General features: G+C 31.2%; 1 protein-coding gene across 2 annotated transcripts; it reads right to left on the bottom strand.

Annotated features, from left to right (window-relative positions):
* Positions 1–177: 177 nt before the first annotated feature.
* Positions 178–24919, bottom strand: LOC132726354 (carbohydrate sulfotransferase 1-like). Of its 2 annotated transcripts, XM_060711665.1 has the most exons (5): positions 24558–24919; positions 14882–14968; positions 8206–8404; positions 2353–2459; positions 178–1534 (listed from the first exon to the last, which is right to left on the bottom strand). In XM_060711665.1, the coding sequence occupies exons 1-5, from the start codon at positions 24625–24627 to the stop codon at positions 873–875; spliced, it is 1125 nt and encodes a 374-aa protein (XP_060567648.1). In that variant the 5' UTR covers positions 24628–24919; the 3' UTR covers positions 178–872. The 2 variants fall into 2 exon arrangements, with proteins under 2 accessions (XP_060567648.1, XP_060567649.1); XM_060711666.1 differs by lacking the exons at positions 8206–8404; positions 14882–14968; positions 24558–24919 and adding an exon at positions 5873–6240.
* Between the last annotated feature and the right edge of the window lie 287 nt (positions 24920–25206).

Below are 25206 nucleotides of genomic sequence, written 5' to 3'. Positions count from 1 at the left end.
ATTGATAATAAACTTCGTAAGACTGCTGATAACTGACATAATGCCTTAATGGAGTAGGAGGGAATAGTGTTCCAATCAAATAAGCAAATAAAACGCGTTTAGTAAATGTACATTTCGGGAACTTTTGCTTTTATAAGTTTTATCCTTCATGTACTAACACGTTACACAAAACTCTGATAATAATCAAATATTTAACAATCGTGAACTTTGAAACTAAATAAGCAAACATTTTGCATTGAAAAATATACTCAGATTCCATGCAACCAAGTGATACATTTAACAAAATACCCGAAATAACAGGCTCGTGTTTTTACTATCTCAGGTGTCAATCGTAACGATAAGGCAGACATTACAGGGTCTGCCGAACGAAAGGTTTTTTTAACGCATCTGAATTCGACAACGTGCTCTTCCCAAACTAAGTTTGGAACAAGCTTTTTTTTATTGGAGGTTGGAGGTGACGGATTTTTTCATTGACTACCAATTACGTTAAGATCTACTCAATTTGTGTTAATGGCGACAATAAGAATCCAATTTTCGCCAGTGCCAAAAAAGTTACAAATATATACATTTACAGTTGACAGCAAAACATATTAATGTACATAAATTCTCATGACATTAATTTGAACCATGATGACGTAATTCAAACTTGTTTTACCTTCACCGTGATATTTCATATCTTAACATCTTGTTTTTTAGTTGTTGTTTTGTTTTTGTAGTTTTTTTATCTCTCGGAAGCAACTCACAAGAAAATTGCAGACTTGGTTTTATTGAGTCAGTCTTTAAAAACTAGCATTGTTGTTGCATACCGAAATCAATATTTTGTTTATAGCATTTTGCCTAAAACGCAAAAGCGTACATGAACTATTGCTTCTTTACTGTTTCTCTATTGGAAATTCATCAAAATTATAACGTTTTAAAACATAGTTGCATCTTTCATTTACAATATTGATAAATTCTGGCCTCATCGTAGTTTTCCAAGAGTCGACGTGTTCAGATGAGTTGGATCGTGTTGTACATATTAAACAGTCATTAGCTAATCCTGCCATCGTTATGTTGTAAATATAGGCTTCAGCTTCTATGGTAAAATCAGCTCCTATAAAATCAAAAAGTTTCTGTGAGGTCCCTAGAGGATGCCTTGCTATATCCTCATAAAATACTGGCATGATCCTGTTCGGATATTGTTGCATTATGCGTTCTTCAGCTAAAACATCGTTTTCTAACCTTTTACAATACTTATTGGTGCATCCATGTAGACCCCCTCTCATGCTGGAGCACATTCCCAACTTGGACTGAGATGATAATGTTGCTCGTGGATCTCGTACTAGATGTACTATCTTAAGGTTTGGCAAGTCTTCTAATAAGTTCTTTACATCATTAAGCTGTAATCGAATCGTTTTGATTATTCTGAATGGGGATCTTTCACAGATGCCCTGTAGTTCTCTTGCACACATTCGTATTGCCATACCCTGGTTGTTTCCTTTCCGCATTTCCGCTTTGTAACATATCGGGAACATCTTTGACTTTAAGCCTTTATCTGCAAAATATGTAGCAAAATGTTTACATAAAAAACATAAGAGATGTAGCAAACTTATAATATAATTATACCGTTAATGATACCTTCGCCTATTTCCACTAGAGTCTAGTCTTTAAAATGCTCATGTAGCGAAACTGTTTTGTTATTTTTTTATTTATTACGTATGTGACTTGCGTCTTTATGTCATATAAATTAAAGCATCATGTGTAATTAAAAAATTAACAAACATGACTTTTAGGTACTTTAAGTTTGTACTGGAACATCATATCAGCGTCTAGACGGATTCTAAATGTCAAATTGTTATTCAATGCAATTTTCATACATACCAAGCACAAGAAACTTTATTTGTATATTTTCTTGTTTTAAACTTTTAACTTTATCAACAAATAAACAAATGATGCTTTAAATTTATATAGCAAATTTATAGTATAGCAAAAAAATCAATAACTGGTAGAAATCTATTCTCAAAGCAGAGCGAGACCACTAAATCATTGACATAGGGTAAGAAATGAAACGATGTACAAGAATTGGTGAAATATCCATCTTATGTTAAAAAGAAATAAGAAAAACAATATATGATATGAAATACCACATTGATGCTGCTGAAATTGTGAGTGTCCCAAAAATATATTGGACAAGATTTATCGCATATGTCAGTTTCATACAAAATTTGTTTAGGAAGCAAAATATTTCTGAAAGTCATGCCACATTCAGAATATTTTCGTATGAACATTACATATTGAATTGTTGGTATTCTATTCATATATTAAAAATGACAGAATAAAATTCAAATCTAATGAAATGTTAAAAGATGATACTTAGAAAAGGATCCATAAGTCCAATGTTCGTCAGTCTGCTTATGTTACATGTAAACCAGTTATACAATGCATTATATGTTTCTTCTTTGAATGAAAATGGTGGATTCCTGTAATAATGAAAATAACTCCAATTATTTATATGGTCATAATGATATCACTGTTTCTTATCAAATGCGGTTTGAACAATGCGTTAATAGTGTAAAGATAAAGCCCTTTATGATTCTTTGAAAACTGATTTACAATCATCATACATTGTAGTCGCACTCATATGAGCAAGAGTGCCAAGGAAAAAAAAATGACACTCATTTTGATTATGTCTCAAATATAATAATTGTATACTACTTTTGACACTTATAATGTATTTCTGCTTTACATATGGAAATGTCTAGAATCAACCTAAATTGCCAAATATGCAGATGTGTATTTAGGAAACATTGTAATTATCCGTTGCATGCTTTTTGTTACATGCACTTTTTATGAACGTAAATTATATTCGAATTAGCAGAGGAAATCAGAATTTGACAAGCTTCATTATTTCAAATTAAACAGAACAGTATGGCAACTATTGTTGGCGCATATTTCCTCCTATTATTTATTACCGAACATTAGAATTGCATGGAATATAGTCTTAACTTGTAAGAAGCTAGCCATGTCTAAATGGACATGTCCATATATAAACTGGTAAATATGGAGGGTATTGATGTCAAAATATTAAAAAAAACAATAAACTAGAAGTCAAAGTCTGGAAATGCTTGTCATCTGTTATACAAATAACAATAATCAGAAATATTAAACATGCTACTGCATTATGATGAAAACAAAGCATTAAATTTGATAAGAAATATGTTGAAACATATGTTACCAGATCATAAATCAAACAAGAGACATGGTTCAAATAAATAATTGTTTATAATGGTCATAAGATTTGAAGAGCTAATAAAACTATTTATGTTGAACATATGTCTAAAGTTTGCACATTGAAAATGCTATATATCCAATATATCTAAATATACCAATGTACATATATTAGAAAAGAAGACAATACAAGTAATAATAGTATTTTGTACATGGTATGTGAATTATATTTATTTGAATATAAATATTTATTTAAAAATAAGTAAACTCTATATTATATGTGATATTATATTAATATAAGAGAAGATCAAACAAAACATGATATTATGATACATGTATATATAAAACAAAACGTAAAGATAAATGGACAAAGTTATAACAATATCAAGGAATATCTCTATTCTATAAAAGATATATAGATAAATACACACGTATATATTGATATAAGTATGGTGGTAACAGAATAATCCCAAACAGCCCATGAATAAAAGTGATTTTGTAACAAGAAATACACATCTTTATCATCCGTTTTTTTTTTGTACTAAAACAATAAGGCACGGCATAAGAATACGTATCTATCTAAATATTCTTAAAAATGTACATTTTCCAAATATGAAATAGGTAGGGTTGCTTGTAAATTTAATTAAATTACTAAGAAGGTTTCGTGATAGTGCCTGTTCCCTAGAAAATCAAATGTAATACATGTAATACCCCATTTAATATCACTACTTAATATACAAGTTGTTGATATTGATCATTTAGTCTAAAATTATGGAAATTTCCTATTAAATTTGCAATATCATACTGTTTATTTAGTTTTATGAATTAACAATTGCATGCTCAAGTACATGTTTAACTGCAAGGACTAGCAAGAAATATTCTGACGACAGACTACAGTTTATCATATCATATTACATAGCACTATGTCTTCGTACTGTATTTCCGTTTCTTCCTCAAGACTTGCTTGTGACTTTGTCACCGATAAATGATTATTTCGTCCATGTTATTGTTATTTATACCAATACTTCTCCTGATATACATTGATGTTGCCATTTTTGTACAGAAATGATAACAGAGAACAATAGACTAAAACAAACAGTTTATTCAAGACTTGTCCAATAAGTACAGAAGCATTTAATATATGCATCAATTGTACACATAATAAAAGTCAAAATGCAAAATAAGAACATTATTTCTAATTTGATATTTAAAACGCTATTGCTCAAAAATCGCAATGCCTTATGCTATTGCTCAGTACAATGGCACATTTACTTTTTTTACTTTGCATGTACGTACATGTATTTGTTCATTACTTTATCTGTGGATAGATTTTTTTCATAAGTTTCTTTGAGATTTTCATTGTCAATCTGTATGCCAGACAATTTTATCAGAATGTCTTTTGATTATCCCTTTAAAGTAATAGATTTCACTTGATCACAGTTAGGCTTTTTCTGATAATTTTCACAACTGGTAGACTGTGCGTGACTCCTAAAACATTATGTAGCAATTTACGATATTAGGTAAGAAACTTGAATATCATGTCCTCTTAAAGTATATCATATTGAATAAACGTTATAGATAATAATTAGATTTGTAAAATAACGAAACAGTTTTATTCATTTATTTTTGTTTTAGTTTTATTTTGCAAATTGCGTATTATTTTTTTCATAAATGAGAAGTTTTAAAAATTGTAAGCCAATTATTTAAAACATTTTATGTAACTTTCATGAAAGCACATCCAAGAGAAACTATTAGGAACATATGTTCAGTATAATTGCAGTTGTAGCAAAACATGAAAATGTCACAAAATTTTGAAATATTAATGTATGCTCTTCGATAAAATATCTTACCACATTAGTTCAACTATATCTAGTTTGTACATTTGAATAGTTGTCCAAACCAATATCGAATGTCGAAGTTGCAAATGGCAGTTATTGACGAAGACGGAAAAAAAAAGATTATAGTCTTAACGAGCCGTATATGACCATAACCTGTCTAATTCTAATTATCATACAAGTGCACTACAATAAAAATTTCACCACAACCCATTTGTTAACATAAGAACACATGTCAATGCTTGTGGTTAAATCCATTCAAATTTAAGATCAGAGTATGTATCTATCAAATTACTGACTGGATGTAGTGTATCCAAACATGCATCTAAAATCTAAAAGATCAATTAAAAGTTGATATTGGAGAGAAAGAGCTAATGTGTTTCTGTTTGACTAAAAATGTCAATGTTTGTGAGTTCGATTCCCTTTAAGTCAAAATGAAATTTCAAACAAATATTCAGATAAGACTTTCAAAATCGATGTAGGATGAAAAATTGCTTTATTCGTCGATTTGTAAGAACCAATTGTGACACTTGGTGCATACCAATTTCTTTATCCGTTGCCCTATCCTATCTCCTTCACTAAGCCTCTCATATTTGTTTTCGATAGAGACTATAAATAAACGTTAATATACAAGTTTTTTACTGAAGAAATATAACTACAAGGTTGGCACTTAATGCATGCCATATATTAGGCAACAAATGGGTGCACTCGTACATACATACATGTATACATGTTTGTTCTTTCTTTTCTCTTGCATATACAAGATCATGATCAAGATAGTAAAACAAAACCTTTAATTATAGCTGGAATCAAAACGCATTGTGTTTTACCTGACGCCACCATCAGGTTGGGCCATTCTAAACGTATGAATTATGGCTTTTTCAATCATATGTAATGGTTCATACACGTAGAAAGACCCTTTTGCTTGTTGCAAGATATCACCTGTCAAGCTTGAGCCACTGCGCATGTACGTTACTATGAGTATATATTTAGGTCGATTATCCCTATCCACCATCTTGGATTCTATTTATAGAAATAGAAAAAAGCCAGAAGAAGATGTTTAAAGTTTGCTATCTACTGAAATGGAAATAAATGATAAAGTTTCAAGATTTTTGACATAGAAACTTTGAACAGTATGAAAAAGAAAAAAGCTGTTTTTATCAACACTATTAATAGAGATATAATGTATACCAGATAATACCTATTACCTTTACAGTAACAAAGCAGCACGCCTCCTTGTTTGCTTTTTTGGAAGCTTAGAATTTGTTTCAATATTAAAGTAAAATTTTTTGAGAATGACATAAATTACCAGTAAGCGATTTTATCTTGTATTAGACATTAAGTGTTCCACAGGAACGACTTTGTGTAAATATATAACGTGTAAGTAACGTGTAGATGGCGATAAAATTAGCAACTATCGCTATAACCCCAGTCGGTTATACATTCAAAGTTTCGTCTAGATTGTAAATATTTATACATTTCCTAAGCTATGGATATGTATAGTTAAGAGATTCAATTTAACATCTGGATGCGTGCCGCTTTAAGAAAGAAATTACAGAGAAAGCAAAGAAACATGCATAAACTAGAAATACTAGACATAGAGTTTTTTCAGCTATTAGGTTTTGTTTTAATTGTGTAACAATCTAGACAATATTTGTATAGTATCCATTGTTGATATAAAATCAATTTCTTTTTCAACCTCGTTTAATATTATGATTTACGCTGGAAAAGTTTCTTATTTCATTCTCAGATAATTTGATATAGTATTATTAAGACAGTTATCTATTTTTAAGCTTTTAAAGCTTCAAACTCAACTCCTGGAATTAATTATTTGAAATATATTACGCTTATGAAAAAAATATTATGATGCCCATAATTCAAGTTTATATAAATTCCACATCTGGTTATGGCATTCATTTAAACATATTGTAAACGCATAAAATTCTGATCTTTTGTATTAGTATTGGAACAACTATTTTGTACATTTACAAAGTCATACTAGAAGACAATTGTTCTGTGTTAAGGATAGGTTTTAACTTAATCTTATAAATGACAAAAATAGAAAATAAAATTATAATGTGATTTTTATTCATTTTTCCCTTGTGGTGTCATATTAACTCCAGATAATATTATTTCGAGGTAAGAGATTCCAACAATTCCCCTTTCAGTTAATGCCATTCTTAAAACAATTAAATAATTGGATTACATGTACATTTGCTTTGCTACTTGTATTATGTTTGTCGTACATGTATGCATAGAAAAAAACACCCTGTTGTTGTAACAGCGTTTTGGTAAGATATCCTTTTGAATGTTTGGTTGTTCATAGACATGTGTATTTGAAATTTTGAAAGTGTGATTTAATTGCAGCATTTCTCTCTATGTGCTTATAGTGAAATTGTTGTTTGACTTAAAAGTAAGGCAAAAACTCTCTATGTTATAGTGAAATTGTAAGGCAAATATATTTTTTGTCATAATGTGTATGCAAATTTTGATTTAGAATCTGTATGAAAATGTTAAGTCTTTAATAATCATATTGTCAGTAAAGGAATTGCATGTTTTGTTGATGATAGTCAATAACATAAGTATAGATATGTTTGTGAGAGAGTAGTCCAATATAAAAATATGTTTGTAATTGTATGCATGGTATAACTGAATCGAATGCCAAGGTTTTTTTCAGGTTTGTCATGGGCTTATTAAAATATTATGATTCACATAAGCCACGCGTTTGTTTAAAAGTATAAATTGAAAAGTAGCAGTAATTCTTGCATAATTACTGCGCACGCAGCAGGGCTATATTAACAGAGAAGAAAACATGTAATACGGTGCACACAAGTACGCGCCATTATTGTAAGTTTTTAATATGCGTTATTCAAGGCGTCATGTTAAAAAGTAATGACTAAACATCAAACGTAAACTTTTATGCAATAAAAGCACTCACTTATTATATTTCGTGCATTAACACCTGCAGGAGCCTTATGATTATATCAAAAACCTCGGGTTTTGGATTCGTCTTTGTGCTTATGCTAAGTTAATGCACGGAAGAAAGGTGCATTAACACTATTCAATCTGTAAAGCCCATCTCCCAACTAAAATATTCTATAATAATAGAGATACTACGGATAAATCATTTTCCTAAGTATAAAATGTCCATTTGCATATATACCTGACAGTGCCGTTTGCATACATTAAAGTAAATGATGATGGATCTTTGTGACCAAGCGTTCGAAACGGCTCGTAAACATAAAAGGCACCTTCACTATGTTGCAGAATATCACCAGTAAGGCTCGAACCAGATCGCATATAGGTCAAGACAAGGACGGATACCGGCTGGGAAGGGTCCGCAATTATTTGTGATTGAAGCCCTGAAAATTTATATTGCAATAAAGGACATGCTTAAATTTGGAATGTATTGTTGCATCATAGTATTTTATCGTTTAGTACATACCTATACATTTTCGGTTGCAAATGAAGTCATATTCGATTGAAGACATACAAAAGAAAACTGGTTCCGTTTTGAACGCTTAATTGTAATTGTGTTATATAAAAAAGTGACCGGCTACTAGTGATGTGTATACAGATTTGTACGTTTTCGTGTATCGTGTTACTGCAGAACGTATATGAAAATATATCCTAAAGGCAAGTAACTAGTGCATATTATACACATACGTGTACATTTTATAAGACAAATAGACACACGCACCTATGTGTACACATAAAGGCTTGAAACTATACCCTAAAGTGAAGCAATAAGTGCATATTATGCACATACGTGTACATTGCATAAGGACACGCGTGCCTGTATTAACATATGTATGTGTGGGTTGCTAATTGTTCTGTGACTTAAACATATTTAATGATACCGTTATCCAGATTATAATAAAAGCGCGTTGTGCAGGAAACAAATGTTTTTTATTAATATGTCTGCAACGGTTTATTAACTTTGTATGACTTCGCATACATACGAAATCACATCTGCTCTGCAATATGACGTATCAGGACACTGTCCATACATTTTTTATGAACCTTATAAAAGACAAAATAAACTTCTTCAAGCGCATGTAAAAAGGAAAAGAAGTTTGCCACTCAGTTTATTTTTAAAATTGTGTGTTGTTTAATGTAGTAATTGTATATTTCTTTTAATTGCATTATTCTGAAAACACATGTGACTTTTGAATTTCTTCTTTAGATATAAAGTCGTCAAAACATAAGATGTTAAATTTTGGCCTTTGTCAATTTGTCAAAATTGCATTGAAAATTTTGAAGCAATTTTAAAATAATGAAATACTACAAACACTATTTCATTTATATAGTTGCTATCATATATCGTCGGTGGGGGGTCAAAATATCGTAACTCGGTTTTTTAGCAAAATGGGTTTTTGATGCCGCGAAAATTTAAACATACCAGCGCACCGTCTCCCAAAATAGTGTAGCTCTACACCAATGGAAAAGGCGAAAATTGTCACGTTGACAAAATCTCGTGTGTCGATTGGATGATTTTGTTGTTTTTGTCAAAACCTCGTATCTTTTAAATTTCACAATATGTTGACGGAGAACGTTGGATAAATTGTTTTTTACATTCAAATCGGTAAGTTAAGTAGATTCTATTTTTTGTACTTTCTAAATTACCTACTTTTTAAGGTTTTAATAAATATGCTTAGTCATATCTGTTCAAAGAAGTGTCCTATTGCGGCTGATAGAGAAAATACATTAATTTTCATTGCTTATCTGTATATAATTCTTTCAATCGTTACTAATGTTTGAAATAATTAAACGTAAATAAAGATATTAATTTTCGCTAAAGATAATTTTTGTTCGATTTCTGACGTTTGATGTAATTTTTCGAGATACGAGAATTTGTCATTTCATTTTTCAGATACTAGCAATCAAGATACGAGATTTTACGAGATACGATTATTTGGTATTTCATTTTCTTCCCGTTTTATATCGAAATACGATGTTTTGAAATAGCTTAAAAATAGTGTTTTAATTCATCTAGAATCATAATGGCGATTTAATTTTATTTTCAGATACGGTTAAGCGGAATGTCACAGTATTCTGGAGAAAGTGATACCGAGTCAACGGGAGAAACTGAATATTTACAATATAAGTGTCACATTTGTCAGTTTGTACCAGATATTAATGATTTAATTCATATTCTTGAAAAAGTAGTTGACATTGGGCCTTATCTAATTTCTCTTAGAAATGGGCAGCAGTTTTATGTTCGATGTCAGTTCGCTGACTGTGAACGGTATTTTCATCTATTATGTATTCATCCAACATTTCCAGATGAAGCATTAAATTATTCACATTTAGATACATTGAAAGAAAGTGGGATACACTGTCCAGTCTGTGAGCCAGGGATAAAAATTGTAAATTATTAACTATTTTTCAAATATATGTTACCACTGGGCAAAACAATGGTAACTTTTTTGCTCAAAGCAATCAAAAGGAAAGCCGTGTGTTAGCTAAGAAAATGGTGGTTCAGAATTCTCTTTTAAAACTCATAAAGGTTATGGAACAAGAACAAGTGACTGATACGAGTATTAACCATGACATAAATAATAACAACAAAAACTACAATGAGTTGACACCTTCAAATATTTGTAATAAACCAAATTTTTCAGAAACAGAATATAATAATGAAATCAATGGAAGTCGGGTCTACGTGTGTGGAAGACAGTGAATCTGTGTGTTATAAGGCACAAGATATTAATACAGAAAGGACTGAACAAGTTATTAAATGGTGGAAATAGTGAGCAAATATCTACTTTAGAAAACAGTGAATCTGTAATCTATAACAAAATTGATTCGATTATCTGTGCTGAAAACAGTGAATCAACAATGAAAACAGAAAACAATGAGTCATGCGCCAATTTAGATAACAGTGAACCGGTGTCAAACACTGAAATATATAAAGATTTTATAGAACTTGAAATATTTGTTCAAAGTGGAGATGCTGAGACTGACATTGAGATTGAAAAGATCGTTGGAATTGTAAACGCTGATAACAGTGTAAATGTGTTTGATGATCGTTCCAATGCAGCAACTGATCAAAATAGTGAATTAGATATTTCTCTGAATTGCAAAGAGTCAAAATGTTACTATATTGGATGAATTTAATGGCAGTGTTGTAGCAGGTGTTAATGATGAATCGATTGGTGGTAAAGAAACTGAGATTGACGAATACTTTCAACAAGCATATTCTGTCATAGGTGAAAGTTCTTTCATTGGAAACAATAGAGACAAAAATAGTGTAAAAGATATTACAACAAATGTTGAAAATGAAACATGTTTGGATCTAGGAGAAAATGAAGAATATGAAGATATAAATAATGACAAAGATGCAAATGACCCAGATTATAATCCTAGTGAAGAGGGTGAATACACGTCACCATCGGAAGACGATATTGATCATGAAGAAACCGTAGAAAAATGAATCTGTAAAGGCAAATGATAAACAAAATGGAAAAGGAGAAAGGCAGAGACATCGTAATAAACAGTTGCGTATGTCAGGGAATGCATACAAAGGAATGAAAAAAAGTGGATGGGAAGTGGGGATTCCATGTTGAAAAGTCCGCAAGGACGTTGTCTGAAAAAAGGTGTTCATCACGCTGCCAAACCTCTAATATAAAAAATTGCAAAAACCGTAACAGAAGCAGATAGGAGAGAGATATTTACTAATTTTTTGGACAAACATGACAACATGGGATGAAAGGCGTGTATATGTAAACTCGCTTATAAATGCTAAAGCAGTGGAGGAACCTACACTTGAAAATGGAAAACCAAGTAGAAGAACTCGAACCCTCACATACCATCTAAGAATTAATGAAGAGCGTATTGTCGTATGTAAACAACTATTTTTGTCAACTCTTGGACTAGGGGAGCAGACAGTATATCAATGGATAGAAACAGTCAATATCGGGTGTACCAGATAGATCAGCTGAGAAAAAGCAGAAGCAGTCAGGTAGTAACATGCCATTTAAATGTTTAATACAATTTTCTAAATCCCAATTTCTTCTCTATATAAAAAAGTGAGTTTTAAATTAGTGAATGAATAAATTTGTGGAGTGTGAATGAATAAATTAGTGCGTGCGTGCGTAAGAGTGCGTGAGTTGGTGTGTGTGTTAGTGAGTGAATTACAATATGAATGAGTATCAGTTTAAGTGAATGAGTGATTGACTGAAATATTAAATGTGTTGTTAGCACTTTATAAAAGATATTTGATGCCTTTCTTTTTCAGATACAAGAAAGAAAGCTCAAGAAGAAAGACACGGCCAGCTACGTATGAGTGTCAAGCAATTTCTTGAAAGCATCCCTAGAATGGAATCTCATTATTGCCGTTCATCGACTTCGAAGACCTACCTTGAACCTGTATTTAACTCTCTGACCTGCTTGTATAAAGAATACGTGAAACATTGTAATGAAAGGGTATGTGCGAGTCGTAGAGTATTTACCGAAGTTTTCGAGAGCCTAAATATTGGTCTATTTGTGCCAAAAAAAGGACCAGTGTGATATCTGTGTAGGTTTTGATGCAGGTAATATATCCGCTGATATTTACAACGAACATCAGAATAGAAAAATAAATTCACGAGAGGAGAAAAACCGTGACAAGTTATTTTGTCAAACAAACCACTCAGTGAAAGTTCTTACAATGGACGTACAAGCAGTTCTACTTTCGCCAAAAATGAATGCAAGCGCATTGTATTATAAAACCAAATTAGCATGCCATAATTTCACTTTGTATGACCTTATAACGAAGCAGGCGACCTGCTACTTTTGGCATGAAGGAATGGGGGATCTTTCGGCTAATTCCTTTGCTTCTTGCTTGGCTGACTACATTGAAAAAATGATTTCCAAAGATGAAGAAATCAAACACATCATTATATATAGTGATGGATGTACCTATCAAAATAGGAACTTGGTAATGTCAAACACTTTATGTCACTTGGCTATGACTCTTGACCTTGAAATCACACAAAAGATCCTCGAAAAAGGCCATACTCAAATGGAGGTGGATTCAGTACACAGCGTAGTGGAGAGAAAATAAAGAACAAGAATGTTTATGTGCCACAACAGTATGTTGACTTCATTCAAGGAAGCCTGTCCCTCTAACCCATATATCGTTGAATACGTTGGCTACGATTTTTTCAAAGCATACTCGGAGTTGGGGCTACTATGTTTCAATTAGACCTGGGACTAGGGTTGGAGACCCAGTGGTTAGTGACATTAGAGTTCTTCACTACGAAGCAGATGGTTCTGTACGCTATAAATTGAATTATAGAGACTCATTTAAGGAACTTCCAAGAAAATCTAGAAAATCTTATGTTAAACATACAGAGATAATACCAAAGTTGCACGGTGGTCCTTTGAAGATAAAGAAAACGAAGTTCGACCATTTACAGGCACTTAAAAAGTGTTCTTCCAATGGATTATCATGGGTTTTATGACCACCTGAAACATGATTCTTAAAAAACATGAAAAACGAAATGTATACAGGTGTTTCGTTATGGGACCTTAGTTAAACTATAATTTTCTCTTGACAGTAATATGAAAGTGCCATTTTATTCATTTGAAGTAAAAAGTACTAAATTCATAAATAGTGAATTTAAAGACTGAGAAAGATTGATGTTTCAGTCAATAATGAAGTTAATTAATTTTGTTTGTTTTATTTGTTCAAGTTGAATTTCAAAGTTTTAAAGATTTGAGTGAGTGAGTGCGTGTGCGTCTGTGCGTGTGCGCGTCGCGAGTGTGCGTGCGTACGTGTGCGTGCGTGCGTGCGTATGTGCGTGTGTGTGTGTGTGTGTGTGTGTGTGTGTGTGTGTGTGTGTGAATGCATAAAAAGACTGAGGAAAGTTGATGTTTAATTCAATTGTTATGTCAAAAGTTAACAGTTTATTAACCAACTCTGTTTAATTTGTTCAAGTTAAATATCAATACTTCAAGGTTTCAAGTTGTTAAAAAATAAAACAATGTTCATGAAAATGATATTATATTGTTATTCTACTTCTAAATAAATGCACTTCTTTGATTATCCCTTATGGTCAAAATGTCGTATATGCTATTTTTTAAGGTCAAATTGTCGTACACTCTATATGTCAAAACTGATCAAACCAACTCATAAAAATCAATTATATATTAAAACGTACTATTCATGTTACCACTATACAGGAATTGTTTCCACAGAAGGTTCTTTTAGAAAGAAAGAAATCAAAAAAATGTTCCTCCTGAAAAGTAGCAAAAACTGTTATACGAGATTTTGACCCCCCAACGACGATATATGCCTTTTATATCTTACATGAATAGAAACTGATTAAAGTTAGATTAAATTATCATGGTTTTTATGTCAACATGTTTGATTCCGGTTGTGTTGACAACAAATAGATTTTTTTTTGATATCGATAGCATGGATAAACTTAAGTTATCAAAATGATTAATAACTTTCTTATGTTTCTAGATATCAAGTCATATTTGGATACCATATATATATTACATAGATTAAACTCAAATCATAATTATAATAACCTGTGTATTATATTAGAAGAACGCATAGTGGTTTAGCTGTTTGATTTGATAAATACCCCAATGTAAATCAGTTATTGCATAGCAATGGTTATAATTGTATTTCAACCTACTTGATATTTTGTGTGTATGATGCATTGGTCCTGATATTAATTTGGAACAATCACAATTAAATTTCAATATAAAAATATAAAAAATGGGCTACCAACAGTATAAGGCTGTCCTTGCTCTGTTTTAGTGGCAAAGACTAATCACTTTTGCTTCCAGCAGGTTAAATATTGATAATGTAATTGCCTATACTGTTTTACATATATATTTACCTATGTTCTTAAAGAATCCATCTATGTTGAAGATGGAAAGTGTCTGCTGCGACGAAGGATTCACTGTAAAGCTTCTCTCTGTTTGATCTGAAATACATGGTGTATAGTCGTATAAAATACGATCAAAGTATAGTCTCATAGGTAAAATATGTTCAAAGTATAGTCTCATAGAATATGTTCAAAGTATAGCCTCATAAAATATGTTCAAAGTATACATAAAATATGATCAAAGTATAGAGTCATAGGTAAAATATGTTCAAAGTATAGTCTCATAGAATATGTTCAAAGTATAGTCTCATAGAATATGTTCAAAGTATAGTCTCATAGAATATGTTCAAAGTATAGTCTCATAGAATATGTTCAAAGTATAGTCTCATAGAATATGTTCAAAGTATAGTCTCATAGAATATGTTCAAAGTATAGTCTCATAGTATATGTTCAAAGTATAGTCTCATAGAATATGCTCAAAGTATAGTGTCATCGAATATGATCAAAGTATAGTCTCATAGAATATGTTCAAAGTATAGTCACATTAAATATGATCAAAGTATAGTCTCATAGGTAAAATATGTTCAAAGTATAGTCTCATAGAATATGTTCAAAGTGTAGTCTCATAGAATATGTTCAAAGTATAGTCTCATAAGATATGATCAAAGTATAGTCTCATAGAATATGTGCAAAGTATAGTCTCATAGAATACGTTCAAAGTATAGTCTCATAGAATATGTTCAAAGTATAGTCTCATAGAATATGTTCAAAGTATAGTCTCATAGAATATGTTCAAAGTATAGTCTTATAGTATATGTTCAAAGTATAGTCTCATAGAATATGCTCAAAGTATAACGTCATCGAATATGATCAAAGTATAGTCTCATAGAATATGTTCAAAGTATAGTCACATTAAATATGTTCAAAGCATAGTCTCGTAAGATATGTTCAAAGTATAGTCTCATAGAATATGTTCAAAGTATAGTCTCATAGAATATGTTCAAAGCATAGTCTCGTAAGATATGTTCAAAGTATAGTCTCATAGAATATGTTCAAAGTATAGTCTCATAAAATATGTTCGGAAAATGCAAAATACATTGTCCTCACGACCAACAAAAATATATCATTGTAGGATATGAACATTATACATCCAATATGGAATTATTATTATAATCAAAAAGAAAATAGTCACAAATCTATACATTTTGCATGTTTTCGCAACAAAAAAGAAAGTTTTATTGTTTTTGTACGTACAAAAGCCTACACCAGAAATGATTTCCTGTATGTTTTCAGATTTCAAATGCAAGCATTTTTGAATGAACATGATGGTGAAAAACGAAAAATCTAAGCAATAGTTTTTTTAATCATCTACTGTACTAGGAATCATTCTACATTGTATATATTTATTCTACATTTATTTAACTCTTTTTTACACTCATTTAGATTAACTGTCTTTTAAATTAAATCAAATCTAATCATCTTTTTTATTATCGACCGAGCAATTCATACTTCTTAGGAATGTCAGAGTAGAAATTACTATACCAGTTATTATATCAAAGAAATTCAATAAAATTGAACAATACTTTGATAATTTTTCACCATACATCTTAATTTATACTTTATAATGGAAATTTCATTACATGTCGTGTCTTGTTAATCAACTTTCAAATTAATAACAAAGAAGCTGTCGTTGAAATAAATATCCCGCTATATTTGATTGTTAGATAAAATGAGATCAATTTATAATTTCTGTTGTCCTGATGAAAACCAGGAATTTTCAAAATAATACAGTAACTTTTAATGTCTTCTCTAGAAACATTGTCTAAAAAAGATATGGAATTCAGACTGTCACATTTTAAATTGATAAAGATGACATGAATAGCAAACAAATCCTTCCTTGAATAAAATATATAACGCGGTGTCGAGTTGTGCCATACATAATAACAGAGACTTTTTGAAGTGCCTTCTTCATAGAATCGAAGTGTATATGAACTTAAACAAAAACTGCTGATTGTATCAAGAAAAAATCAAAACATTCCGTTTGAATAATATGCTAAAACTTGAGGTTACTTCTCGCTGAAACCCACCAAAATATTACCCAGAACATGGTATTATGTCTTATTTTGAGTAACGTCTTCATCTTCAGAAAGATGTTGTTGACAAACTAACAAAGTACATTTGAATCTGAACATAAGACTCACAGAGGAATTAAATACTGCATGACGTTTTGTTCAATCTGTATTTTTATAATACACTAACGTTAACGATATAGCAGTAATTTGCATTTGACGATTGGGTAATTCGTTCTGTTTTCGTAACTTTTTTGTATTAATTCTGACAGATGACATTTGCCTTCGGTTACTGGAGATATAGTTTTATATATCAAGAACATATCATGCATTTACCGATACTTTGTCATTTATCATTGAATAAGTTAATGTGTCATATGTATTTTGCTCCAATCCGCATGTAATGAACCGAAAAGAAGTTTGTATTGTTTTGCAGGGTTTAGTATCAGTTTTTGAGGTGCCTTTTTTCTCTCAATATCACAAATGGTTTCAGTGCCGAAACTTGATCAGCTGTCGCCTAATCGGATTATCGTAAAGGTACATTAAGAACCGTCGTTATTTCAGGTTTATATTGGATATATCTTGATGTGATATGTCTTTTAATGGCAGAATTAATATCTAGATCTTTTTTGATAATGTGCCATATTTTGTACCAATCCTATAGATATCGTTTTTTTATTGTTTTGTGTGTTTAAGCATTTTCTATGAAATAAAACGTCTTATATAAATGTGATCATCAAAATTTAAAATACCATTTTGCATTGCCTGCTAGAAAGGACCGGCGATATATAAGGATCACTTCTCCGTCGTCCGTCTGTCCGAGGAAACATTTTTGAATCTATGTGGCTATTGGAACAATAGGTAACAGTAAATTTTCTTTGATCATACTTATTCCGTAAAGTTTTATGCGGGTTTTATGTGGCGCTTTAGAACAAAAAAATAGTCACATAATACCAAAATGTAAGAACGTCCGTCCGTCTGTCCGTCACAAAAATTGTCCGGAATACCCCTCAATAACTACTGGTGCAATTTCATCCAAACTTTACAGGAAGGATCAGTAACAAGTCTAATTGTGCTTATCGTTGGTATTTTCCAGTTCAATATTTTGTCAGAGTAATGGTTCTTTAATGATTTTCATTTAAACAAAATTTGTCTGGACTACTTCTCTTACACCAGTATTGCAATTTGAATAAAACTTCACATGGTTGATCGGTAGCTAGCTAAAATTCGTGCGCAGAAGACACGGGTTTATCGGTTGAATGATTTTTGTTCGTGTTATGGCCCTTGAAATAAAAAGGGCGTTTTGGCCTGTTAATGATTTTTGTGTTGCCAGCTACACAGTACCTGCTACAAAATAGCTACAACTTATAATGATCACTTCTTGGTCGTCTGCCAGTTCGTCGGTCCGTATCACAAAACTTGCCCGGCCAACTTCTCAAAAGCGACTGGTGCAATTGCATCAAAACTATACAGGAATGATTATCACCAAGCCTAGATGTGTATATTGTTGACATATTCCATGTCTATGATTTTTGTCAGAGTTATGGCCCTTTAATGTGTTTTTAAAGTTTTGCCTAGACTATTTCTCTTATACTACTAATGCAATTAGAGTGAAATTTTACAGGATTAAACGATGACTCAAATACTTGCAAATAATTAATGCGTTTTCAAGATGAATGATTTTAGCTGAGTTATGGCCCTTGCATTAAACATGTGTTTGACCTGTTAATGACTTTTGTAACTCCTGCAACACAGCAGCTACAACATGCTATAGAGTAGCCGCAAACAGGTCAATCATCCGTGAAAATAACAAGTAACCTTATGACTGGATTTTTTGTACAAAAAGTATAAAATGGCAGTTATTGGAAAACAAAAATCTATTTGTAAAGAAAGGATAAATTACTGGTATTCATCGAAAAGAAGAATGGAATTATTTAAACACGTTTTATGACTTCTTGAAACCGAAACCTAGTCGCAGCTGCGTGATGATGATTATTTATAAAGTATATGATACTTTTATTACTTTTTGTGTTTGTGATTTATTACATATATAAATGGTTTAGAATTGCAAAAAGCCATATTAACTGGAGATTTGTAAATTAATTGTATTTTTGCAACATGCTGGGAACAATATCAATTACATATAAATGTTTAGATGTGAAAACTTAAGTAATACAGTAAGTGACAACACTTACGGCGTAAATTTAGTAATACAGTAAGTGACAATACTTATGGCGTAAATTCAGTAATACAGTAAGTGACAACACTTATGGCGTAAATTCAGTAATACAGTAAATGCAATACTTGTGGCGTCAATTCAGTAATACAGTAAATGCAATAGATATGGCGTAAATACAGTAATACAGTAAATTCAATAGATATGGCGTAAATACAGTAATACAGTAAATTCAATATATATGACGTAAATACAGTAATACGGTAAATGCAGTACATATGGCGTAAATTCAGTAATACAGTAAATACAATACATATGGCGTAAATTCAGTAATATAGTAAATGCAATACATATGACGTAAATTCAGTTATACAGTAAATGCAATACATATGGCGTAAATTCAGTAATACAGTAAATGCAATACATATGGAGTCAATTCAGTAATACAGTAAATGCAATACTTGTGGCGTAAATTCAATTATACAGTAGATGCAATACATATGGCGTCAATTCAGTAATACAGTAAATGCAATACTTGTGGTGTCAATTCAGCAATACAGTAGATGCAATACATATGGCGTCAATTCAGTAATACAGTAAATGCAATACATATGGCGTCAACTCAGTAATACAGTAAATGCAATACATATTGTGTAGTACAGTAAGATTTTTTTGTTTTGGCGTACATGTCTTAATGCAGTTAGTGATATAATTTATTGCGTTCATTAATAAATGCAGTAAGTAACAATACTTATGGCGTACGTTCATTGAACGCAACTAATTAAGTACATTCATTTATACAGTAAGACTTGGTGACAATACTTATTGCGTACGTATATTTAAGAACTAGTTATCAATTCTGAGTGCATTGTTGTAGAATAATGCACTGTTTGAGTTCAAATACGTAGGAATATGATCACGAAGGCCGATAGGCCTGAGTGATTAATTACAAAACACTTGAACGAAAAACCGTGCATTATCATACTATAATGCACGAAGAATTAATATCTTTTTCCATTCTTATTTTAAAAACTTTCCAGTTAAATGATTATAGCTGAGTTATGGTCTTTGCATCAAACATGTGTTTGGCCTGTTAATGACTTTTGTAACTCCTGCAACACAGCAGCTACAACATGCTATAGAGTAGCCGCAAACTGGACAATCATCCGTGAAAATACTACTGCTTACATGTAATTGTCTATAATCAGGCGACACACGTGATCACTCATCGCTCTTGTACTAGTATATAACTAGTAATCATTTTAAAGAAGAAAATTCTCATTTTGTCTTAAACCTTAACCATTTTTGAACCTGAAGAGATTCGGTTAACCTTTGCTACCAGTATAAACCGCCATCCTGCTATTAAATGTAGTCTGACTAGCTTCTATATTGTCGATAGCTCAGTGAGTAGTTTCATATTTAAAGCCCTCAAACTTCGGATGGATTGTCACAAATTAAAAGCTGGGCAAATCCTAAACACAAATCCAGAAGGTTAAGGGTTAAGGCCGCCCAAAGCGTTCAATGGTATTGCAATATAAAAACTTAAGGGCAATCTTTCTTAAAGACACATTATGCCTCAGATATATATATTTTTAATTATTTAGAAATTTAAAATCTTGTGTTTAATAATGTTTTAATAGTTGATTTAGAGTATGTAACATGCTTAACGAGGACGGAAGTAGCATCAACAGTGCATTAATGTGTTGTAAATGCAGCAGAATGTAAACAAAATAGTGTTTTGATTTCCATTAAAATACTAATTCACTATAACTATACTAATAGCTAACAGAGTAAAGGGAGCAATATATGGCAAATGAAATTATGTTAAGAAACTGTAACAAAATACAAAACATTTGTGAGTCATAATGAGCCTTTAACGTTTTTATAACAAATTGGATTCTGGGTTTTGTCTTATTTGTTTTACAGGACCAGATAGTACTTGAAGTTTTCAAATGATTAATCACAGCAACCTTCCTCTTCATTAAAAGACATAAACTAAAAACATGGTATGCGCCGTTCCCATGTAGGCGTACAAATTAGATGAAATAGAATTATGATTATAAATCGTTGAAATCTTGTAGTTTTTATTCTTATTTTTGCCCTACAGTGAGCATATGTGCACTAATCTTATGACTGGAATTATTGCACAAAACGTATGGAAATAAACTGGCAAAAACAAAAATCTATTTGTAAAGAAAGGATAAATTACTGGTATTCATAAAAAATGCAAAATATATTAATTTAAACAATAATTTATGACGTCTTGAAACCAGAACCTAGTCGCAGCTGCGTGATGATTATTTATAAAATATATTATGGTATATTTTTTTTACCTTTTGTGTTAGGTGCGAGTGTAATTGATTTACTACATATATAAATGGTTTAGAATTGCAAAATGCCATATTAACTGGAGATTTGTTTAATTGTATTTCTGCGACATGCTGGGAACAATATCAAATGCATATAAATGTTTAGATGTGAAAACTTAAGTCGAGGGTTTCAAGTTCATTTAGATATGTGATAATGTTTATGCTGTTATGTTAGGCAACATATTTGAAATAATGTTTACCCTTCAAATAACAAAGAACCAATTTGCGATATTTTTTTAGCATTTTAGAATTGCAAAATGCTATATCAATTGTGCCAAAAGGTCAAAGGTGAAGGTCACAGTGGTCTTTACAAAACTCATCACTGCAAAGAAAAATATACCAATCTATCCTAACATTTGAAAATATTAGAAAGTAATGATACTAATTTCAAAACAAGCCTTATGTTTTTCTTTTAACGTCAAAATAAAATGCATTCATTATTACAGTAAGTGACAATATTTATGGCGTTAATTCAATAATCAGGAATTGCAATACTTGTGGCGCAAGTTCAGTAATAAACAATACTTGTGGCGTAAATTCAGTAATACAGTAAATGCAATACGTGTGGCGTATATTCAGAAATACAGTAAATGCAATACTTATGCATGAATTCAGTAATACAGTAAATGCAATACATCTGGCGTATATTCAGTAATACAGTAAATGCAATACATATGGCGTAAATTCAGTTATACAGTAAATGCAATACATATGGCGCAAATTCAGTAATACAGTAAATGCAATACATATGGCGTTTATTCAGTAATACAGTAAATGCAATACATATGGCGTAAATTCAGTAATACAGTAAATGCAATACATATGGCGTTTATTCAGTAATACAGTAAATGCAATACGTATGGCGTAAGTTCAGTAATACAGTAAATGTAATACATATGGCGTAAATTCAGAAATACAGTACATGCAGTACATATGGCGTAAATTCAGTAATACAGTAAATGCAATACATATGGCGTAAATTCAGTAATACAGTAAATGCAATACCTGTGGCGTAAATTCAGTAATACAGTTAATGCAATACATATGGCGTAACTTCAGTAAAACAGTAACCGCAATACTTGTTGCGTAAATTCAGTAATACAGTAAATGCAATACATATGGCGTTTATTCAGTAATACAGTAAATGCAATACATATGGCGTAAATTCAGTAATACAATAACTGCAATACGTATGGCGTAATTTCAGTAATACAGTAAATGCAATACTTATGGCGTAAGTTCAGTAATACAGTAAATGTAATACATATGGCGTAAATTCAGAAATACAATACATGCAGTACATATGGCGTAAATTCAGTAATACAGTAAATGCAATACATATGGCGTAAATTCAGTAATACAGTAAATGCAATACCTGTGGCGTAAATTCAGTAATACAGTTAATGCAATACATATGGCGTAACTTCAGTAAAACAGTAACCGCAATACTTGTTGCGTAAATTCAGTAATACAGTAAATGCAATCAATTTGGCGTGAATTCAGTAATACAGTAAATGCAATACATGTGGCGTAAATTCAGTAATACAGTAAATGCAATACATATGGCGTAACTTCAGTAATACAGTAACTGCAATACTTGTATCGTAAATTCAGTAATACAGTAAATGCAATACGTGTGGCGTATATTCAGTAATACTGTTAATGCAATACTTATGCGTGAATTCAGTAATACAGTAAATGCAATACATGTGGCGTAAATTCAGTAATACAGTAAATGCAATACATATGGCGTAATTTCAGTAATACCGTAAATGCAATACTTATGGCGTAAATTCAGTAATACAGTTAATGCAATACATATGGCGTAAATTCAGAAATACAGTACATGCAGTACATATGGCGTAAATTCAGTAATACAGTAAATGCAATCCATTTGGCGTAAATTCAGTAATACAGTAAATGCAATACATGTGGCGTAAATTCAGTAATACAGTAAATGCAATACATATGGCGTAACTTCAGTAATACAGTAACTGCAATACTTGTTGCGTAAATTCAGTAATACAGTAAATGCAATACTTGTTGCGTAAATTCAGTAATACAGTAAATGCAATACATATGGCGTAAATTCAGTAATACAGTAAGTGCAATTCATATGGTGTAAATCCAGTAATACAGTAGATGCAATACATATGGCGTAAATTCAGTAATACAGTTAAAGGAATACAAATGGCGTTTATTCAGTAATACAATAAATGCAATACATATGGCGTAAATTCAGTAATACAGTAAATGCAATACATATGGCGTAAATTCAGTAATACAGTAAATGCAATACATATGGCGTAAATTCAGTAATACAGTAAATGCAAGACTTATGGCGTAAATTCAGTAATACAGTTAATGCAAGACTTATGGTGTATAACAGTTAGTGAATTGTTATGGCGTACATTTCTTAATGCAGTTAGTGACAATATTTATTGCGTACATTACTTAATGCAGTAAGTGACAATACTTATGGCGTACGTAACTAATTAAGTACATTCATTTCTACAGTAAGACTTAGTAACAGTACTTATTGCGTACATTCATTTAAGAAATAGTTATCAATTCTGAGTGCACTGTTGTAGAATAATGCGCTGTTTGAGTTCAATACGTAGAAATATGATCACGAAGGCTGATAGGCCTCAGTGATTAATTACAAAATATTTGAACGAAAAACCGTGCATTTTAAACTATAATAGAAACGTTCTTTAAAGGCTGTTCCAGCCGATTGAATTAAACGTCTGTAAAGTCTACTGTTTGCAGAAATTTTTGAGAATAATAAATTTTGAAAACGTTGATAAAATTTGTGTGTGTAAATTTAATTTCCATTTCTAACACGTCAAGAAAAATGCACTATTGGAGATTTCTCTTACATAAACAAAGAAGGTCGGAAGCGTGATATATTTCTCAACGAAGCACTTGCCGTTCTCATTTTCACCCAAATATACATGTACTACAAATTTTGTCGCAAATTATAAAAGAATGTTATCGCTTTTCTTTGGAATTAGACTGTAACACATTTTTTGCAAGTATAGAAAAACTTATTAAAGTGAGAAAAAAATACTTACAAATTGTGAATAGCAGATACAGCAAACAAACAAAAATGAAGGCTACCAGCGGATACTTTGTTGAATTCATTTTAAACACATCAATCAAAGTAATGTAATTTACTCTCTAATCCCTGTAGTCAATTCTTAGTTTCATTTTTAAAAGTTTCTGTAACGTTATCACGCTGTTCTTAATATGTTTACTGTGCATGTGAAAATTTCCTGAAAACCATACTGTTGAATACCATACTAATTATCAAAATATCAAAAGTCACAGTGTTTTCTGTAACTTTTGTTTGACAATAATTGCGAGTGCGGAATTATAAACGTATGTGTAATGAATCGCTGGCAACTCGTTTAGTTATTAATGCTATTAAGAAACAGTTGGTCGAGGTATTAGGCGAACTTGGTCACGTGTCTCCAATAATTTCTTATTGGCAGGCAAGAAAATGGCATATTTGTGTTAAAGAGAGATGTTTTTGCTGTGAAGCGTATAAAATCTGAGGAATTAGTCAGAGGATTATTGTCTTAATTACAAAACTTTATCATTTAATTTATTTCATTATCATTTTTTCTTCTTTTTTTTTTGTAAAAAAGTAATATTTGATATTTCTAGCTATTTTAAATGTAAACATCTACATGTATAAATTTCACCTTTTGAAAATAGTGT

This window comes from Ruditapes philippinarum, unplaced genomic scaffold (genome assembly GCF_026571515.1).
Source record: "Ruditapes philippinarum isolate M1 unplaced genomic scaffold, ASM2657151v2 ctg361_1_1_1_1, whole genome shotgun sequence".
NCBI classification, from domain to species: domain Eukaryota; kingdom Metazoa; phylum Mollusca; class Bivalvia; order Venerida; family Veneridae; genus Ruditapes; species Ruditapes philippinarum.
Note: the sequence above shows the minus strand (reverse complement) of the source record. Positions and strands in the feature narration are given on the sequence as shown.